At 43.1% G+C, this 18,725-nt stretch overlaps 1 protein-coding gene across 1 annotated transcript in view; it reads left to right on the top strand.

Annotated features, from left to right (window-relative positions):
• Positions 1–18,725, top strand: part of PLTP (phospholipid transfer protein) — a 62,666-nt gene that overhangs the window by 24,992 nt on the left and 18,949 nt on the right. Inside the window, exons 2-6 of the mRNA XM_077251688.1 lie at positions 4,955–5,079; positions 7,905–8,004; positions 8,648–8,776; positions 8,871–9,026; positions 10,640–10,703. Of these exons, the coding sequence (XP_077107803.1) occupies positions 4,968–5,079; positions 7,905–8,004; positions 8,648–8,776; positions 8,871–9,026; positions 10,640–10,703 (561 nt within the window). The 5' untranslated portion in view covers positions 4,955–4,967. The remainder of the gene's footprint in view (positions 1–4,954; positions 5,080–7,904; positions 8,005–8,647; positions 8,777–8,870; positions 9,027–10,639; positions 10,704–18,725) is intronic.

Raw genomic sequence — 18,725 nt, 5'->3', positions numbered from 1 at the left:
GGGACTGACACTGCTTTAAAGGGGTCCTCTGGGGGATGTTGTTGCAGCAATGATGGTGACGCTTCCCACAGGTGAAGCGGGGTCCCCAGGGGTCCTAGAATGTATGGTGATGATGGTGTTTGCCAGTAAAATGAGTAAAGGACACAAGTTGTAAGTCTTTACCTGGTTTACTGTAGTTAGCAGGCCACAGTCCAGGGTACCAGGCATGGGTGATGGTATGGCCCGGCCGGCTCGGAGGCAATAGAAGATTCCCTTTTTCCAGTCAAGGTCCATGAGCTTTTCCAACTAGTGCTAGCTGTATATGCAGTCCTTGCTGCCTGGAGCTTTCTGCGGAGTCCTCTATTCCCCCTGTCCTGAGACAGGTACCTGCATGATGGACAGCTTGAGCCTTTTTATAAGGACTCTATCATGCCCTGGGCTCCTCAGGTGCTGCTGCATCTCAGGTGTGATGTGGGCCAATCTCATAAAGTTCTCTGCCCTTTGGTTCTGCCAAGTGTCCTACAGTTCCACTAAGGCCTCGGGCTCCCGATACCCGGTACTGCGCTTCGACTCTGAGGGTGCCCGGTCACAGTTCCCCTCTGAGCCCTGTTCCTCTCCTCTGCTCCTTCCCTCTGCAGCTCCACCACATACAACCATTCGGGTCTTTCTCCTTGCAGAGGCTGCAGCTCCCTCATGGCTGCTAGGCCTCTCTGTCTGCTCTCCCAGACTTCCTTTTCCTTCTGTGTCTCTCTCAGACTGGCTAACTCCTCCTCCAGATCAGGACATATATCCATATTTGAGGAAAACTCTCCTGAATCCAAGTCTTAAGCTCCTCCTCCTGGCCCGGATTCGGAATGTGTTGCATGAGGGTGCCTTACCTGGTGAAGAGAATTCCATTGCCTCTGAGCATGATATTACCCTCCCCGAAAGGAAGGCAACATCACTGCAACAATCGGCCACCTGGGGTGTTGCACATATGCAGGAGGAAAACTTGTAATACTTACATACAATCCCAATTTTAAAAAAGCTGGGACGTTGTGTTATATTTAAAAAAAATTAACTCCAATAGAAATTCATGGCAGCAACACATCTCAAAAAAGTTGGGTCAGGGTTAACAAAAGGCTGAAAAAGTAACTGGTACTAATTAAAAACTGCTGGAGGATCACATGGCTGTAGATAAATTGAGCATGTTAGAGAGGCACAGTCTCTCAGAAGCATTGATGGTCAGAGGTTTACCAATCTGGGAACAACTGTGTCTTAAAGTTGTGGAACAATTTCCAAAAAATGTTTCTTGAAAGACTCTGAATATCCCTCCATCCACAGTACATAATATCTGTAACAGGAGTGGTGGAACCACTGTGCTGTGATGCGAGGAAAGCCTGGAGTTTGATCAGAGTGTGATCAGATTTTCTTGGAGGTGGAGAGAATTTTTTTTCCCACCTTCTCTATAATGTCAGTCTGTGAAAATCAGACCTCACTCAATTGTCATCTAAGTGCAGTCCGATTCTTTGCCGTGGAATCATAGAGCTGAATGGCGAGTGCCATTCGATTATCGTAGACAACCTTTGCATATTGCAATTTTTTAATTTTTTTTCCTCCGAGGGAAAAATTGGACATGTGCACAACCCCATAAAATAACATAATGACGAGTGCTATCTGTCAAAACCACAGATGGCACTCGACCGAGTTATACCGTCATCTGCACAAGGTCTTATGGACTGCAAAAATGTATGTTTGCCTTGAAAAACGCTTTTCACAATCATCTGGTCTAACCTTTATGAGAAAAGAATCGTCATTTCATGGTAAATGCACATATTTCCTAAAATAGACACATAAGGAGTGCTGTGATGGATTCTTTTTAAGTCTTTTTTTTTGGGGGGGGGGTTCCTATTTTTCCTATTTTGAGTAATTGCTCTGTATGTCTCTCCATACTTTATTTACGATGCATACAAATTACATGGTTGTAAATGGGGGGCCCAGAGTAAAAGCTGGCATTACGTAAGGTGTACATTGTGTACCTATAAAGAGTGGGTTGTAAGTATCTCATATGGGTTTGGTTGCCCACACACGTTTTATAAGGATAATGACAGGGACTGGAGCAGCTAACGTTTTGCTTTTGAAACTTATGATGTGGTTCTGTCTAAACCTCAATCTATAACTGAGATCTAGACAGAGTTTCCATGCCAGTTAACTTTTCACATACTCATCTGCAGACAGTTATCAAAGTCCTAAATCAATGTTGTAATTCTTATTGTGAAACTTTCAGGTTTTGTTTTTCATAAGAACAGATCACAGGGTTCTGACATCTGTTATTTACTGAATATAAACTGACCACATCTGCTGAAGTACCGTAACCGTAAGGGATGATCAAGACCAAGTGACCACTCCATGACGTAGCTCTAGACATGGGTGGCATTTCCGGGCAAACATTCATTAAGAGCATTTCTATCTCATTTCACCAGTCAATCTACTAGTATATATAATCATTTGCTTTTTCTTTTGGCTTTTTAAAAATTCTGTTTAGCTTTTGGCTATCACTACAGTTTCTATAGGGGATGACCAGAGCTCTTATGAGTTGCCCAGGTCCACAAGTGGAATTAACTCTGGGGGACAAATGTGCAACATCAACCTCCTATAAAAACTTACTTTTCACCAGTCATTTCCATAGCACTTTTACAAACACAAAATTGTACATTTAATATATTAACAAAAAAACTTTTATACATTATAGAGTCAAAAGTGTTGGGACACCTACATATTACACCTACAGGAGCTTTTATGACATTGTATCTTAAATCCATAGGCAATAATATGGAGTGGGGGAGTGGGACCTTCTTTTCCAGCTAAAACAGATTCCACTCTCCTGGAAAGGCCTTCTACAAGATTTTGGAATGGCCAAACCCTTAAGGTTGGAAGAGAGGTCCAGTCTCGCAGTCCCTGTACTAATTCATCACAAAAGTGGTCAGGATGCTGGGCAGGCAAGTCTAGTTCTTCCACTCCAAATTTACCCAACCATGTATTTATGGGCTTTCCTTTTTGCCCTAGGGCACAGTCATCGGGAAACATAACTTTCCCCACTTTCCCACAAAGTTGAAAGCATATTATTGTCCAAAATGTCTTGGTATGCTGAAGCCTTTGGATTTTCTTTCACTGGAACTAAGGGGCCTAGGCCAACCCTTGAGAAACAACACTATACCATTATCAGAGTATGTGCACACGTTGCCTTTTTTTGCATTTTTTCGCTATAAAAGCGCAATAAAAACGCATAAAAAACGCATACATATGCATTCTATCATTTAGAATGCATTCTGCAATTTGTGTGCACATGATGCATTTTTTTTTCCGCGAAAAAATGCATCGTGGTAAAAAAAAGCAGCATGTTCATTAATTTTGCAGATTTTTAGCGTTTTCCCGCTGTTTAATGCATTGGGAAAACCGCGAAAAGAACGCACAAAAAATGCACACAAAACACGCAAAAAATGCATAAAAAACGTGAAAAAACGCATGCGGATTTCTGGCAGAAATGTCCGTTTTTTGTCAGGAAATTTCTGCAAGAAATCCTGACGTGTGCACATAGCCTCACTCCTCCGCCAAACTTTACAGTTGATATAATGCAGTCAAGCTGGTATCATTCTCCAGGCATTCGCCACATGCAGACCAGTCCATCAGACTGCCAGATAGAGAAGTGTGATTGGACGCTCCGCAGAACACATTTCAACTGCTCCACAGTCCAGTGGTGATGTGCTTTACACCACTCCATCTGACAATTGTTATTGTGCTTGGTTATGTAAGGCTTACATGCAGCTCCTGGGGCACAGATTTTGTGCTGTGGAGGTTTGAACACTGCGGTTATTGAATCAGCAGAGCTTTTTAAGTACTTTGTGCCTCAGCATTCACTGTTACCTCGTTTTAACTTTATGTGGTCACCTCTTTGTGGCTGGGTTGCTGTGGTTGCTAAATGCTTCCATTTTTCAAAAATGCCACTCATTTGATCATGAAATATTTGGGAGAGAAGTAATTTCATGAACCAATTTTGTTGCAATGGTGGCATCATATTTCATAGCCAATTTCATATTTCAGACCCCGCTCAAATTCCACAAACTCTTTAGAACAGCCCATTCTTTTACAAATGTTTGTATAAGCAAACTGCATGGCTAGGTGCTTTATTTTTTTTTACACCTATGGCAATGAGACTGAATGAAAATCTGAATTCATTGATGACGAGGTGTGTCCCAATAATTTGGTCCAAATTGTATGTTTACCAATAATAATTTACCAATCTTCTACAGTGACTATATTCTACAGAGTAGATATTGTAGACTTTATAAGAGTTTAATGCTTATCAGAAACAATTCTTGGAAGAATGAATAAATAACTAATTTATCTGGTGACTCATAGATGAGAACTTTTTTTTAGTTAGGGTTGTCCACTTTGTTTTACTTTTCTATCTGACCCAAGCAGCCGTGACAACTTCTCCTGATTACTGCAGAAATGTAAATGGTTAACCCTTTTTGGTTCCCTAGATTTGCAGTCCATCTCTAGATCAATATAATCCTCTTTATCCATTAATGCTACCATCCAGCTGCCTACCCAAATGTCGCCTTATAGGTGAAAGCAGTGACACACAAAAAAAATGCTGATCCCGACCAGACCCTTACATTTATCAAGACCCCAGACCTGACCCCTAAACAAATCAGTCCCTCATTAATTCAGACTCCAGACCAGACAACACTTCTCAATCCATTGGTGTCTTCTTCTCCAAATGCTCCAGCAGAACATTGGGTCTAGTTTCTAACCAACATCAGAATATTGTGCGTGGCAACCCCCACCTCACCCTAATGCTTAATGTTCAGGCACCTTCAAAAGGCAGCATTTTTATGGGGCCTGCACACATCATGGTTACTTCATGCAGTGTCTTTAAATGTTTTACATTATGTATGTTGTTGAAGTTTTGTTTTATTGTAATTTTTTTTAGGCTATAAGGAAATATGGCGGTGTTGGTGTACCTTCTTTTACTTGTCCTACCTGTTGTGTTGTCAAAGTCATCTTCACAGAACCCTGGTTGCAGAATACGGATCACTTCCAAAGGTCTTCAGTTTGGTGAGTAGTAATCATCATGAAGAATTTTTCAGTCACTATGTCCACAGGTCAACCATTTAAAATATAACAAATGTGTATTAACACTAAGTAAAGCCATGACAGCTAATATAACTACTATAGAAGATATATTGAAAAATGTTTGGTTTTGTACTTAACTATTGAGACAATATATTGATGTCGCAGTTCTATATTTTGAGGAATCTTCTAAGCAAGTTCCTTGCTGCATTCTTTTTTCTTTTAACTTTGACAAATATAAGTGAAAATTTCTGGTTTAAAAAGGTAGCCTATTATGTGAATACCATATTTGCGTAATGGCTTGCACTTTTTTTATTCTAATAATTGGAGCTTAGAGAAAGTGATCTTTGCCTTAAATTTGAGTTTCCAATGCATAAATGCTGGCAGATGCAAATTTGCATATTTAATTTCTTTAAAGGCATGGCTTAACACTGGTGCATAAAAAGAAAATTCCCCTTTATATATTCAAATTAAAGTATATTCAGCAGTAAACAAGTTGTTCTAGTATATCTGTTCTCTCCTTGGCCATAAAACAATTCTAATACTGAGATAAAGAGAAAACAGTCAGCATGGATTTGAGTGTAACTATAACATGCACTTGATAAATTGCAGGTAAATTGCATTTTAAATATGTTAAATACAGTGAGAGTGCTGTAATCGCTTTCCTTGCACCTTAACTACCATACTGCTCCATGCACACACTGCAAGGGAGTCTTTCAGTCTATTAGCAGAAACAAGGAGCTGCAGCGAGAATATAACTTAATTTTCTCCCTGTAGCCACACTTCCCATGCTGAACATGTGTAAAATGTTTGCTGATCACTAGAACAGGAGGAAAGGGTGATCAAGAATTCTGTTCTAGTTATCAGTGGGGCTCTGTGGTGGTGATCCACAATTATCATGTACCTTTTGGGTAAGTGATAATTTTTTGTGAGAATAACTGCTTATGGTCCTCATTTTCCATAGAGCAAAATTTACCAAAGCTGCCAATTTCAGCTTGACCAGATGACTATCATACGTGGATGAGGGCCTCCCAGATCTCTTCCCTTCATAGCGGGAGATCTGCCTCCACCAAAGATATCTGTTAGCAGCTTACTTCCCCCTTCCCATTGAAAACACATACCTACTTGGCCAAGCTGAGCATGCATATGTATAGAGGGTTTGAAAGAAAAGATTTTGCTTTTGATAGCTGTAGGAGGTGTATGGGCACCTTAATGCTCAATTTTAGGCAGTGGCTTTTATGTGGTTTTCATGTATAACTCTGCAGAGGAAATATCTAGGAAACACTGATTCTATATATGCCTTAGATATGCCTTATATTATCCTTGGAAGAATATTTGAAAAATGTATTTAAATGTGTATGGTATGTGAACATATCTTGTAAAGTATGTCATAAGCCATCAGCCCCAAAAGGTTACCTCTGACAGATTTGGATCAAGCCACTCTTTCTAGCATATCCTAGGGGAACCCTGCCTTCACGCTTTAACCACCATACAGGCATCAGGACTTCCTGAGGTCCACTGGGTTGCATGCAACAGATGTTGGCTGTCTTGTCAAAGACAGTTGGCATAATATAATGCATGTAGTCAGGTTACAATCTGGGTCAGGAAGCAGATCAGGGTCAAGTTCAAATTTAGCACCAAAGCACAATGTAGAAGCCAAGCAATAGATGGCCACAAGCGACAGCAGGGAGCTGATTACACCTGCTGGGCTGCCAGAGAGCACACAAACCCATTAGCCCAGCGATAGTGGCCATATCATCTCCTCTATCACCTTCTTGCAGAGTGAATACATGGCATCAGAAGAAGACTTTGCTAGAGCAGATCCAGGTAGTGATGTTGTAAGCAGGTTGTGGGATGCAGTGGCGGACAGGAGGCAAAGCAAGGGTTAACAATTTTAATTAACACTGGAATACTCCTCGCAGGGAGATAAACGGTTAACGGGGGGTAGACAGTTCAAAATTTAAATAGTATGCAGGGTTAAAGAAAAGTAGAAAAGGTATTAACAGTTCTTGTTGGGTCAACTTATCCTGTCAGTCATTTCTTAGGACGTGGTGGATCACAGAGCAGGTGATGGTGACCACAACGGCTGGAGTGGCACTTATCCAATGAGGTCCTAAAGGCAACAACGATCCATCTTCTGGCGGCAGCGGTTAGTCTCTGGTACCTTCCGCTGAGCCCCTAGTACATATACTGATGTGGCTGCAGGAGCATGGGCCACTGCACTGTCTGAGCTCACTGTAGTCCGGCAGATATACACTGGGGAATCGGGGCACAGATGGCGATCCTGCACCCAGTATATCTTAGCTGTGCGCTCACACAGTATTCACGGGCTCAGAGCTTTTGGCCGCTTGCTTCATGGTGGCTAACGGACACACAGAACGCCTCTCCTCACAGTCTCTGTCAGCGGTGATGGCGATGCGCGGGCCTGCGCTGTAGTGATACTCACGGGCCAGAGCACTCACTTCTCCCTGCTGCGCGATGCCTGTTCCCACCAAATCTGCCTGTTTCCGCGTACGCTGAGGCTGTGTACCCTTAGCCACACCCCTCGCTTCCGCCTGCAGGGATTGGTCCGGTCCCTTAAGCTTTCCCCCGGACAACAGAGAAGATAGCCACGACAGTTCCGGGACCGACACAGAACAGGTATCCACGGCACGGTCCCTCTTCTTACAATGTGACAGATGGTAGACTGATCTATGACCACAAATAGGATAGCAATAGCTCCAAAGGCAAATGAATATTATGTACATATAGAATACATAATGGTTTTGTCTCGTACTGTGTGGGACTAAATGAACATTTCTTTGAATTAGTGAAACATGAGGGACTGAAGTTTGTGGAACAGGAGCTGGAGAACATCACAATTCCAGATGTGAATGGAAGTGAGGGGAGATTCAGCTACAGCATAAACAAGTAAGTAATCTTAGATTGAATGAATGTCCCTGTCAAATTGTTTATGATCTTGTGAATCATAAATGTCAATGTAAATTCTCCATTGTCGTTGAATATATTATGTGCAATCACATTCTGATTTTGGAACTTGATGATTATCCTGAGATGAGTGTCACTAAACAGCTGCTGCTCATCTTATTGTAGTCTGTCACAGGTTGCTTTTGCAGTTGGCTTCATCCGCTGTGCCAACCACAGATTGATAAACAACATTGGCATTTCATATGGCAGTTTTTTTTAAAAAATGACCAGCCACTGAATGTTAAAGAATTAAAATCTCAGAAAACTGTAAAATAAAAATGATCCCTTACCAATCCCCCACTGTCACTATACCAGCTCATTCACCATCCGCAATGTTATCTCGTGATATATGTTATGATGAGTCAAAAGTTAAGTTAAAGGAAAAAATCCTTCCAATTTTGGAAGCCACTGGTAGATATACTTTTACATGTTTCTTGACTTTCAACATTGGCTTTTCCATTTGCAGACTTATTCCATAATAAACAGTAGTAACTAGCTACATGTAGGTCATCATGTAGGTGTTGAGTCCTGAAATGTCTGTAGGCATTATCTCATAAATGAATAATTTTTGATCATTTCTTCCCAGCGTACGTGTCACAAACTTACAGCTGTCCCAGTCTGAGTTGTGGTTTCAGCCGAACAGACAACTGGTTTTAGACATTAATAATGCATCTATAAGCCTCAACTTCCAGAGAAAACTTCTCTACTGGCTCTTGTGAGTATCATCCAGATATTAGTGCTACCTTATCTCTTATCTCTCCCACATGTTGTGGTCAAATAAGAGAATGATGACGTTATGTGCTCTTCAGCTATGACGTGGGGATGATCAATGCCTCAGCGGAAGGAGTGCATATTAAAACTGATCTGGATCTTGCCAGAGATTCAAAAGGACGTTTGAAGATTTCCAATATGACATGTAATGCATCAATCAACAGAATGCTGGCTGGATTCAGCGGTACACTCAAGTAAGCGGACTACCATATTATGAGATCAGCTAAAACACAATAGTACAAATGTACATTACCTCGAAATTACTACTATGTTCTTGTTATGGTACAAAATAAATATGTTCAAACTGATGAACTGCTAGTAAAAAGAGCCTGATGCCCATATTTTGTTGGTTGGGCTTTCACTTAAATAGTCCATTATGCAGGTAATAGTCCATAATCAGTGTAGAGGTCAAAACGAGCTTTTCTCGGCAATAACTGCTTATTGCCGTTGGTTTCCGAAGTGGATTTACAATTATCATTTGATCATCAATCTGGATTCAATTTAATAGGAATCTGTCAGAACCCCCAACACTTTTAAACCACCACCATTATATGTTACAGCTTTATCTGCGCATAAAAATGTTTTTTTTATGTCTGTATATAGTGCCACTTGAGCAGGACTAGTCCAGCAGGACGTCTATTCACCCAGATTGGTCCAGCTTCAGTTGCTGTAATGTGAATCTCGTCCATGTTTACCCCATCTTTGCTCCTTGGGCATGCGCAATGAAGTCGGGTATACTGTCCCCAGGTTCAATGGCGCATGACCAGGCAGCAATTATCTCATGTATACTAGCTTCACATCTCTGTTGGTGGCAATGTTGCAGATTCATTGATTTTTATAGGATCAACTACTGTACCTTGCTGAGCTATTTTTTCCAGTAAGATGAAAGAAACCACGACAGAACCCTGATTGACCCACTATAAATCAATGAGGCCTGTCTGGCTCTAATCATGTCTGTCACGTGATGGATTCAGCCCTGGTACAAATTCCAGAACAGATTAACAATTCATAACACTGATGTAAACCCAGCTTAATGCATTATGCCCAGTGTTGCTAAACTTTCTGTAAATTTGAGGTACCTAATTTATATTAACCTAAGTAATTCCATATAATGGACAAGATTCGTTAGATGTTCAGCGATCATCTCAGGGTTATTAGCAACTTGCCAAGTGATCACCTATCCTGTGTGACATGTAGTAGGAAATTGAGCATGGCAGTCTTAAAGATATCGTGCAGCCAATGAAAATTAAAAAAATAAATCTCAGTAAGCGGTACTATAAAATAAATATTCACCTTATAGTTACAGTTCACATGATACCTGGGTCTCTCATCTGTCTTTAGATTTATTGTTTGGTCCAGAGGGACATGTGACCTCTGCCACCAATCACTGACTGCAGTTATGGCATGTTGGTCCCATTATCTGGCTACATTGGTGACGTGTTGATCAACATTGTGACTAGTGAATGGCTGCAGCAGTCATATGTTTGTATAGATTGAGCTTGAAGTAAAGACTGGGGGGAACCCAGGCAACGTAGGACTTGCTGAAACCTAAGGGAGTGACTACTGGTACCTACAACTATCCTGAGAACAGCACTCTGAAATGACCCATTGGAATAAAGCAATGGTCCCTCATGCATATCACTGCTCCATTCATTGTCCGGCATAGTAGCATATGTGGCCAGTCCACCTCTCTATTCTGATCAGTTCCATATTTAAATTAAACAGATTGTACACTTTTAGCCCACTCCATTAATGTTACACTTACCATTTCTCTGGGTCTCATGTTCTTGTGTTCCTTGTATTTCAGAAGGGTGTATGACTTTCTGGCTTCTTTCATAACTACTGGAATGAGATTTCTACTAAACCAACAGGTAGGTACAAGTGCTGCCTGTCATAATGTAGCACAATATACAGTATATTCTTCTACCAATACATCAAACTTTCCAAACACTAATCTGACTGTAAACTAGAGGAGGCCTACCAAAAGATCCTTTGGGTAATGCCAACATATGCTGTGGTATCAATCTTTGGCCCGGGAAAGCTGGTAGTCTAACCACGTTCATAAAATCCAGGCAGTTGGCAAGAAGCTCAATTCACTCCCATAGAATCAAATAAACCCATAGCCATGAACTAATGCCAAAGACGAAGTGTAGGGTATAGATTTAAATATACATTAGCATCAAAGTGTGATGATGGGCATGCCTGTACTGTTAGGCCGGCGTCACACTCAGCGTATGTAAATACGGTCCGTTTTTTACGGCCGTAATATGCAGAAAAGTCCCCAAAATAGTGATCCGTATGTCATCCGTAGGCAGGGTGTGTCAGCGTATTTTGCGCATGGCATCCTCCGTATGTAATCCGTATGGCATCCGTACTGCGATATTTTCTCGCAGGCTTGCAAAACCGACATCTAATGGATTTATCTGCTCAAATGTTCGTTAAAACATATATACAGTATATATACAGTGGGGCAAAAAAGTATTTAGTCAGTCAGCAATAGTGCAAGTTCCACCACTTAAAAAGATGAGAGGCGTCTGTAATTTACATCATAGGTAGACCTCAACTATGGGAGACAAACTGAGAAAAAAAAATCCAGAAAATCACATTGTCTGTTTTTTTATAATTTTATTTGCATTTTATGGTGGAAAATAAGTATTTGGTCAGAAACAAACAATCAAGATTTCTGGCTCTCACAGACCTGTAACTTCTTCTTTGAGAGTCTCCTCTTTCCTCCACTCATTACCTGTAGTAATGGCACCTGTTTAAACTTGTTATCAGTATAAAAAGACACCTGTGCACACCCTCAAACAGTCTGACTCCAAACTCCACTATGGTGAAGACCAAAGAGCTGTCAAAGGACACCAGAAACAAAATTGTAGCCCTGCACCAGGCTGGGAAGACTGAATCTGCAATAGCCAACCAGCTTGGAGTGAAGAAATCAACAGTGGGAGCAATAATTAGAAAATGGAAGACATTCAAGACCACTGAGAATCTCCCTCAATCTGGGGCTCCACGCAAAATCCCACCCCGTGGGGTCAGAATGATCACAAGAACGGTGAGCAAAAATCCCAGAACCACGCGGGGGGACCTAGTGAATGAACTGCAGAGAGCTGGGACCAATGTAACAAGGCCTACCAAAAGTAACACACTACGCCACCATGGACTCAGATCCTGCAGTGCCAGACGTGTCCCACTGCTTAAGCCAGTACATGTCCGGGCCCATCTGAAGTTTGCTAGAGAGCATTTGGATGATCCAGAGGAGTTTTGGGAGAATGTCCTATGGTATGATGAAACCAAACTGGAACTGTTTGGTAGAAACACAACTTGTCGTGTTTGGAGGAAAAAGAATACTGAGTTGCATCCATCAAACACCATACCTACTGTAAAGCATGGTGGTGGAAACATCATGCCTTGGGGCTGTTTCTCTGCAAAGGGGCCAGGACGACTGATCCGGGTGTTGTGAATCCGCTTTTGGGCTCCCCTGGTGGTTGCTGGTGGTACTGATGACTTGTGTGTGCTTTGCGGTCTCAGTTCACCTGCTCCCATCAGTGTTTGGGAGTTTCCTATTTAGCCTTGCTCTCCAGTCATTTCTTTGCCGGTCATCATTGTAACCAGAGCCTTCGGTTGCATGTTCCTGCTACTAGTCTGCTGATCAGCTAAGTGGACTTTTGTCCTTTTGTTTTTGTATCTTTGTCCAGTTTGCAGTTTTGTTATTCTCTGTAGCTGGAAGCTCTTGTGGGCTGAAATTGCCACTCCTGTGTCATGAGTTGACACAGGAGTCTTAAAGTAATTTCAGGATGGTTTTTTGAAAGGGTTTTCAGTTGACCGTGAAGTCCTCTTTTGTATCCTTCTGCTATCTAGTAAGTGGACCTCTCTTTGCTAAATCTACTTTCATACTGTGTATGTAGTTTCCTCTGAACTCACCGTTATTATATGTGGGGGGCTTCTATCATCTTTGGGGTATTTCACTAGAGGTAAGCCAGGTCTGTTTCTTCCTCTACCAGGAGTAGTTAGTCCTCCGGCTGGCGCGTGGCATCTAGGGATAATCGTAGGTATGCTCCCTGGCTGCTATTAGTTGTGTGGTAGATTTAGCTCACGGTCAGCTCGAGATTCCATCACCCAGAGCTCGTCCGTTATTTTTGTGTTTTGATGTTCCCCTGCCATTGGGAACCATGACAGTATGACCGGCCATGTGTTAAAGTTATTGGCAGAAGAAAGGAGAGAAAAAGAAGTCTGCAGATTTTTTTTTTTTTTCCTCCCCTATGCTTGCTCCATAGTTGGATCAGTTGTGTTTCAGCTCTAATTACAGCCTTTGCCTTTCTCTCCTTCTAATCCTTGAATGGCTCTGATCTCACCTGTTTAAAGATGGATCCTCAGAGTTTGGCTGCAGGTTTAAATAATCTTGCTACTAAGGTTCAAAATTTACAAGATTTTGTTATACATACTCCTACGTCTGAACCTAAAATTCCTACACCAGAGGTGTTTTCCGGAGATAGATCTCGGTTTCTGAATTTCAAATATAATTGTAAATTATTCCTTTCTCTCAGACCTCACTCCTCTGGAGATCCTGTCCAGCAGGTTAAGATTGTAATTTCTTTGCTGCGAGGTGACCCTCAAAATTGGGCATTTTCATTGACACCAGGGGATCCTGCGTTGCTCAATGTGGATGCGTTTTTTCTGGCTTTAGGGTTGCTTTATGAGGAACCTAATTTGGAGATTCAAGCTGAAAAAGCTTTGATAGCCCTATCTCAAGGGCAAGATGAAGCTGAGATATACTGCCAAAAATTTCGTAGATGGTCTGTGCTTACTCAGTGGAATGAGTGCGCCCTAGCGGCAAATTTCAGAGAGGGCCTCTCTGATGCCGTTAAAGATGTTATGGTCGGGTCCCCTGCGCCTACAGGTCTGAATGAGTCCATGACAATGGCTATTCAGATTGATCGGCGTTTGCGGGAGCGCAAGCCTGTGCACCATTTGGCAGTATCTTCTGAAAAGATGCCAGAGAATATGCAATGTGACAGAACTCTGTCCAGAAGCGAGCGGCAGAATTATAGGCGTAAAAATGGGTTATGCTTCTATTGTGGTGATTCTGCTCATGTTATATCAGCATGCTCTAAACGCACAAAGAAGGTTGACAAGTCTATTTCAATTGGCACTTTACAGTTTAAATTTATTCTGTCTGTAACCTTGATTTGTTCATTATCAGTTATTACCGTGGATGCCTATGTGGACTCTGGCGCCGCCCTGAGTCTTATGGATTGGTCCTTTGCCAGGCGCTGTGGGTTTGATTTAGAGCCTCTGGAAGTCCCTATACCTCTGAAGGGTATTGATTCTACACCATTGGCTAGTAATAAACCACAATACTGGACACAAGTGACTATGCGTATGACTCCAGACCATCAGGAGGTGATTCGCTTCCTTGTGTTGTACAATTTACATGATGTTTTAGTGCTTGGAGTACCATGGTTACAAGCTCATAACCCAGTCCTTGACTGGAAAACAATGTCTGTGATAAGCTGGGGATGTCGGGGGGCTCATGGGGATGTACCTTTGGTTTCCATTTCGTCATCTACTCCCTCTGAGATTCCGGCATTTTTGTCTGATTATCGTGATGTTTTTGAGGAGCCTAAAATTGGTTCACTCCCTCCCCACAGAGATTGTGATTGCGCCATAGATCTGATTCCTGGCAGTAAATTTCCAAAGGGTCGTTTGTTTAATTTATCTGTACCTGAACATACTGCTATGCGAGAGTATATCAAGGAGTCCCTGGAAAAGGGACATATTCGTCCTTCTTCATCTCCTTTAGGAGCCGGTTTTTTCTTTGTGTCTAAAAAAGATGGCTCTCTGAGGCCTTGTATTGATTATCGACTCCTGAATAAAATTACAGTCAAATATCAGTATCCGTTGCCCTTGCTGACTGATTTGTTTGCTCGCATAAGGGGGGCTAAGTGGTTCTCTAAGATTGATCTTCGTGGGGCGTATAATTTGGTGCGAATTAAGCAGGGGGATGAGTGGAAAACCGCATTTAATACGCCTGAGGGCCATTTTGAGTATTTAGTAATGCCTTTCGGCCTTTCTAATGCACCTTCAGTCTTTCAGTCCTTTATGCATGATATTTTCCGTGAATATTTGGATAAATTTATGATTGTGTATTTGGATGATATTTTGATTTTTTCTGATGACTGGGAGTCTCATGTTCAACAGGTCAGGAGGGTTTTTCAGGTTTTGCGGGCTAGTTCTTTGTGTGTAAAGGGTTCAAAGTGTGTTTTTGGGGTTCAAAAGATTTCTTTTTTGGGGTACATTTTTTCCCCTTCTTCTATTGAGATGGACCCTGTCAAGGTTCGGGCTATTTGTGACTGGACGCAGCCTACTTCTCTTAAGAGTCTTCAGAAATTCTTGGGCTTTGCTAATTTTTATCGTCGATTTATAACTGGGTTTTCTGGCGTTGCTAAGCCTTTGACTGATTTGACTAAAAGGGGTGCTGATGTTGCCGATTGGTCCCCTGCTGCTGTGGAGGCCTTTCGGGAGCTTAAGCGCCGCTTTTCGTCTGCCCCTGTGTTGCGCCAGCCTGATGTTTCTCTTCCCTTTCAGGTTGAGGTCAATGCTTCCGAGATCGGAGCAGGGGCGGTTTTGTCGCAGAAAAGTTCCGACTGCTCAGTGATGAGACCTTGTGCGTTCTTTTCTCGAAAATCTTCGGCCGCCGAGCGGAACTATGATGTTGGTAATCGGGAGCTTTTGGCCATGAAGTGGGCGTTTGAGGAGTGGCGTCATTGGCTTGAGGGTGCCAGACATCAGGTGGTGGTTTTGACTGATCACAAGAATCTGATTTATCTAGAGTCGGCCAGGCGCCTGAATCCTAGACAGGCACGCTGGTCGTTGTTTTTCTCTCGGTTTAATTTTGTGGTCTCATACCTACCGGGTTCTAAAAATGTGAAGGCAGATGCTCTTTCTAGGAGTTTTGAGCCTGACTCTCCTGGGGATTCTGAACCTGCTGGTATCCTTAAGGATGGGGTGGTTTTGTCTGCTGTCTCCCCAGACCTGCGACGTGCTTTGCAAGAATTTTAGGCGGATAGACCTGATCGTTGTCCACCTGGTAGACTGTTTGTTCCTGATGATTGGACCAGTAGAGTCATCTCGGAAGTTCATTCTTCTACGCTGGCAGGTCATCCTGGAATTTTTGGTACCAGAGATTTGGTGGCTAGGTCCTTCTGGTGGCCTTCCCTGTCTCGAGATGTGCGTGTTTTTGTGCAGTCTTGTGATGTTTGTGCTCGGGCTAAGCCTTGTTGTTCTAGGGCTAGTGGGTTATTGTTGCCCTTGCCTATCCCGAAGAGGCCTTGGACGCACATCTCTATGGACTTTATTTCTGATCTCCCTGTTTCTCAGAAAATGTCTGTCATCTGGGTGGTGTGTGACCGCTTTTCTAAAATGGTTCATTTGGTACCTTTGCCTAAGTTGCCTTCCTCATCTGAATTGGTCCCTCTATTTTTTCAAAATGTGGTTCGCTTGCATGGTATTCCGGAAAACATCGTTTCTGACAGGGGAACCCAGTTCGTGTCTAGATTTTGGCGGGCATTCTGTGCCAGGTTGGGCATTGATTTGTCTTTTTCGTCTGCATTCCATCCTCAGACTAATGGCCAGACGGAGCGAACTAATCAAACTTTGGAGACTTATTTGAGGTGTTTTGTGTCTGCGGATCAGGATGACTGGGTTGCCTTTTTGCCGTTGGCAGAATTTGCTCTTAATAATCGGGCTAGTTCTGCCACTTTGGTTTCCCCTTTCTTTTGCAATTCAGGGTTTCACCCTCGTTTTTCATCTGGTCAGGTGGAATCTTCGGATTGTCCGGGAGTGGATGCTGTGGTGGATCGGTTGCATCGGATTTGGGGACAAGTGGTGGACAATTTGAAGTTGTCCCAGGAGAGGACTCAGCAGTTTGCTAACCGCCATCGTCGTGTTGGTCCTCGCCTTCGTGTTGGGGACTTGGTGTGGTTGTCTTCCCGTTTTGTCCCTATGAGGGTTTCTTCTCTTAAGTTTAAGCCTCGGTTCATCGGTCCTTATAGGATTTTGGAGATTCTTAACCCTGTGTCCTTTCGTTTGGACCTCCCGGCATCTTTCGCTATCCATAATGTATTCCATCGGTCGTTGTTGTGGAGGTATGAGGTATTATTATTATTATTATTATTATTTATTGTTATAGCGCCATTTATTCCACGGCGCTTTACAAGTGAGGAGGGGTATACATAATAAAAACAAGTACAATAATCTTGAACAATACAAGTCATAACTGGTACAGTAGGAGAGAGGACCCTGCCGCGAAGGCTCACAATCTACAAGGGATGGGTGAGAATACAGTAGGTGAGGGTGGAGCTGGTCATGCAGCGGTTTGGTCGATCGGTGGTTACTGCAGGTTGTAGGCTTGTCGGAAGAGGTGGGTCTTCAGGTTCTTTTTGAAGGTTTCGATGGTGGGCGAGAGTCTGATGTGTTGTGGTAGAGGGTTCCAGAGTAGGGGTGATACGCGAGAGAAATCTTGTATACGATTGTGGGAAGAGGAGATAAGAGGGGAGTAGAGAAGGAGATCTTGTGAGGATCGGAGGTTGCGTGTAGGAAAGTACCGGGAGATGAGGTCACAGATGTAAGGAGGAGACAGGTTGTGGATGGCTTTGTACGTCATGGTTAGGGTTTTGTACTGGAGTCTCTGGGCAATGGGGAGCCAGTGAAGGGATTGACAGAGGGGAGAGGCCGGAGAATAGCGTGGGGACAGGTGGATTAGTCGGGCAGCAGAGTTTAGAATAGATTGGAGGGGTGCGAGAGTGTTTGAGGGGAGGCCACAGAGCAGAAGGTTGCAGTAGTCAAGGCGAGAGATGATGAGGGCATGGACTAGAGTTTTTGCAGATTCTTGGTTGAGGAATGAATGGATTCGTGCAATATTTTTGAGTTGAAGTCGGCAGGAGGTGGAAAGGGCTTGGATATGTGGTTTGAAGGAGAGATCAGCGTCAAGGATAACCCCGAGGCAGCGAGCTTGTGGGACTGGGGAGAGTGGGCAGCCATTTACTGTAATGGATAGGTTCGTTGGGGGGGTCACGTGAGATGGGGGAAAGATGATGAATTCTGTTTTGTCCATGTTAAGTTTCAGAAATCTAGCGGAGAAGAAGGATGAAATAGTGGACAGACATTGAGGGATTCTGGTTAGTAGGGAGGTGATATCTGGTCCAGAGATGTAGATCTGTGTGTCATCAGCATAGAGGTGATACTGAAAGCCATGAGATTCTATGAGCTGTCCCAGGCCAAAGGTGTAAATGGAGAAAAGCAGGGGCCCAAGGACTGAACCTTGTGGGACTCCGACAGATAGGGGGCGAGGTGAGGAGGTGGTGTGTGAGTGGGAGACGCTGAATGTCCGGTCTGTTAGGTATGATGAGATCCAGGATAGGGCCAAGTCTGTGATGCCAAGGGATGAGAGGGTCTGTAATAATAGGGAATGGTCCACTGTGTCAAAGGCAGCCGACAGGTCGAGGAGGAGGAGAACAGAGTAGTGTCGCTTGCTCTTGGCGGTTAAGAGGTCATTGGTGACCTTAGTTAGGGCAGTTTCAGTGGAATGGTGTGACCGGAAGCCAGATTGTAAGCGGTCAAAGAGAGAGCAAGAAGAGAGATGGGAGGACAGTTCAAGGTAGACGTGTTGTTCCAGTAGTTTTGAGGCATAGGGGAGAAGTGATATAGGGCGATAGCTAGATACAGAGGATGGGTCAAGAGAGGGCTTTTTGAGGATAGGTGTGATGGAGGCATGTTTAAAGCTTGAGGGGGAAAACACCAGTTGTTAGTGATAGGTTGAAGAGATGGGTTAGGGTTGGGATGAAGATTGTGGTGAGGTTTGGGATGAGGTGGGATGGGAGCGGGTCAAGTGC

Source organism: Ranitomeya variabilis, chromosome 4 (assembly GCF_051348905.1).
Source record: "Ranitomeya variabilis isolate aRanVar5 chromosome 4, aRanVar5.hap1, whole genome shotgun sequence".
NCBI classification, from domain to species: Eukaryota; Metazoa; Chordata; class Amphibia; order Anura; family Dendrobatidae; genus Ranitomeya; species Ranitomeya variabilis.
Note: the sequence above shows the minus strand (reverse complement) of the source record. Positions and strands in the feature narration are given on the sequence as shown.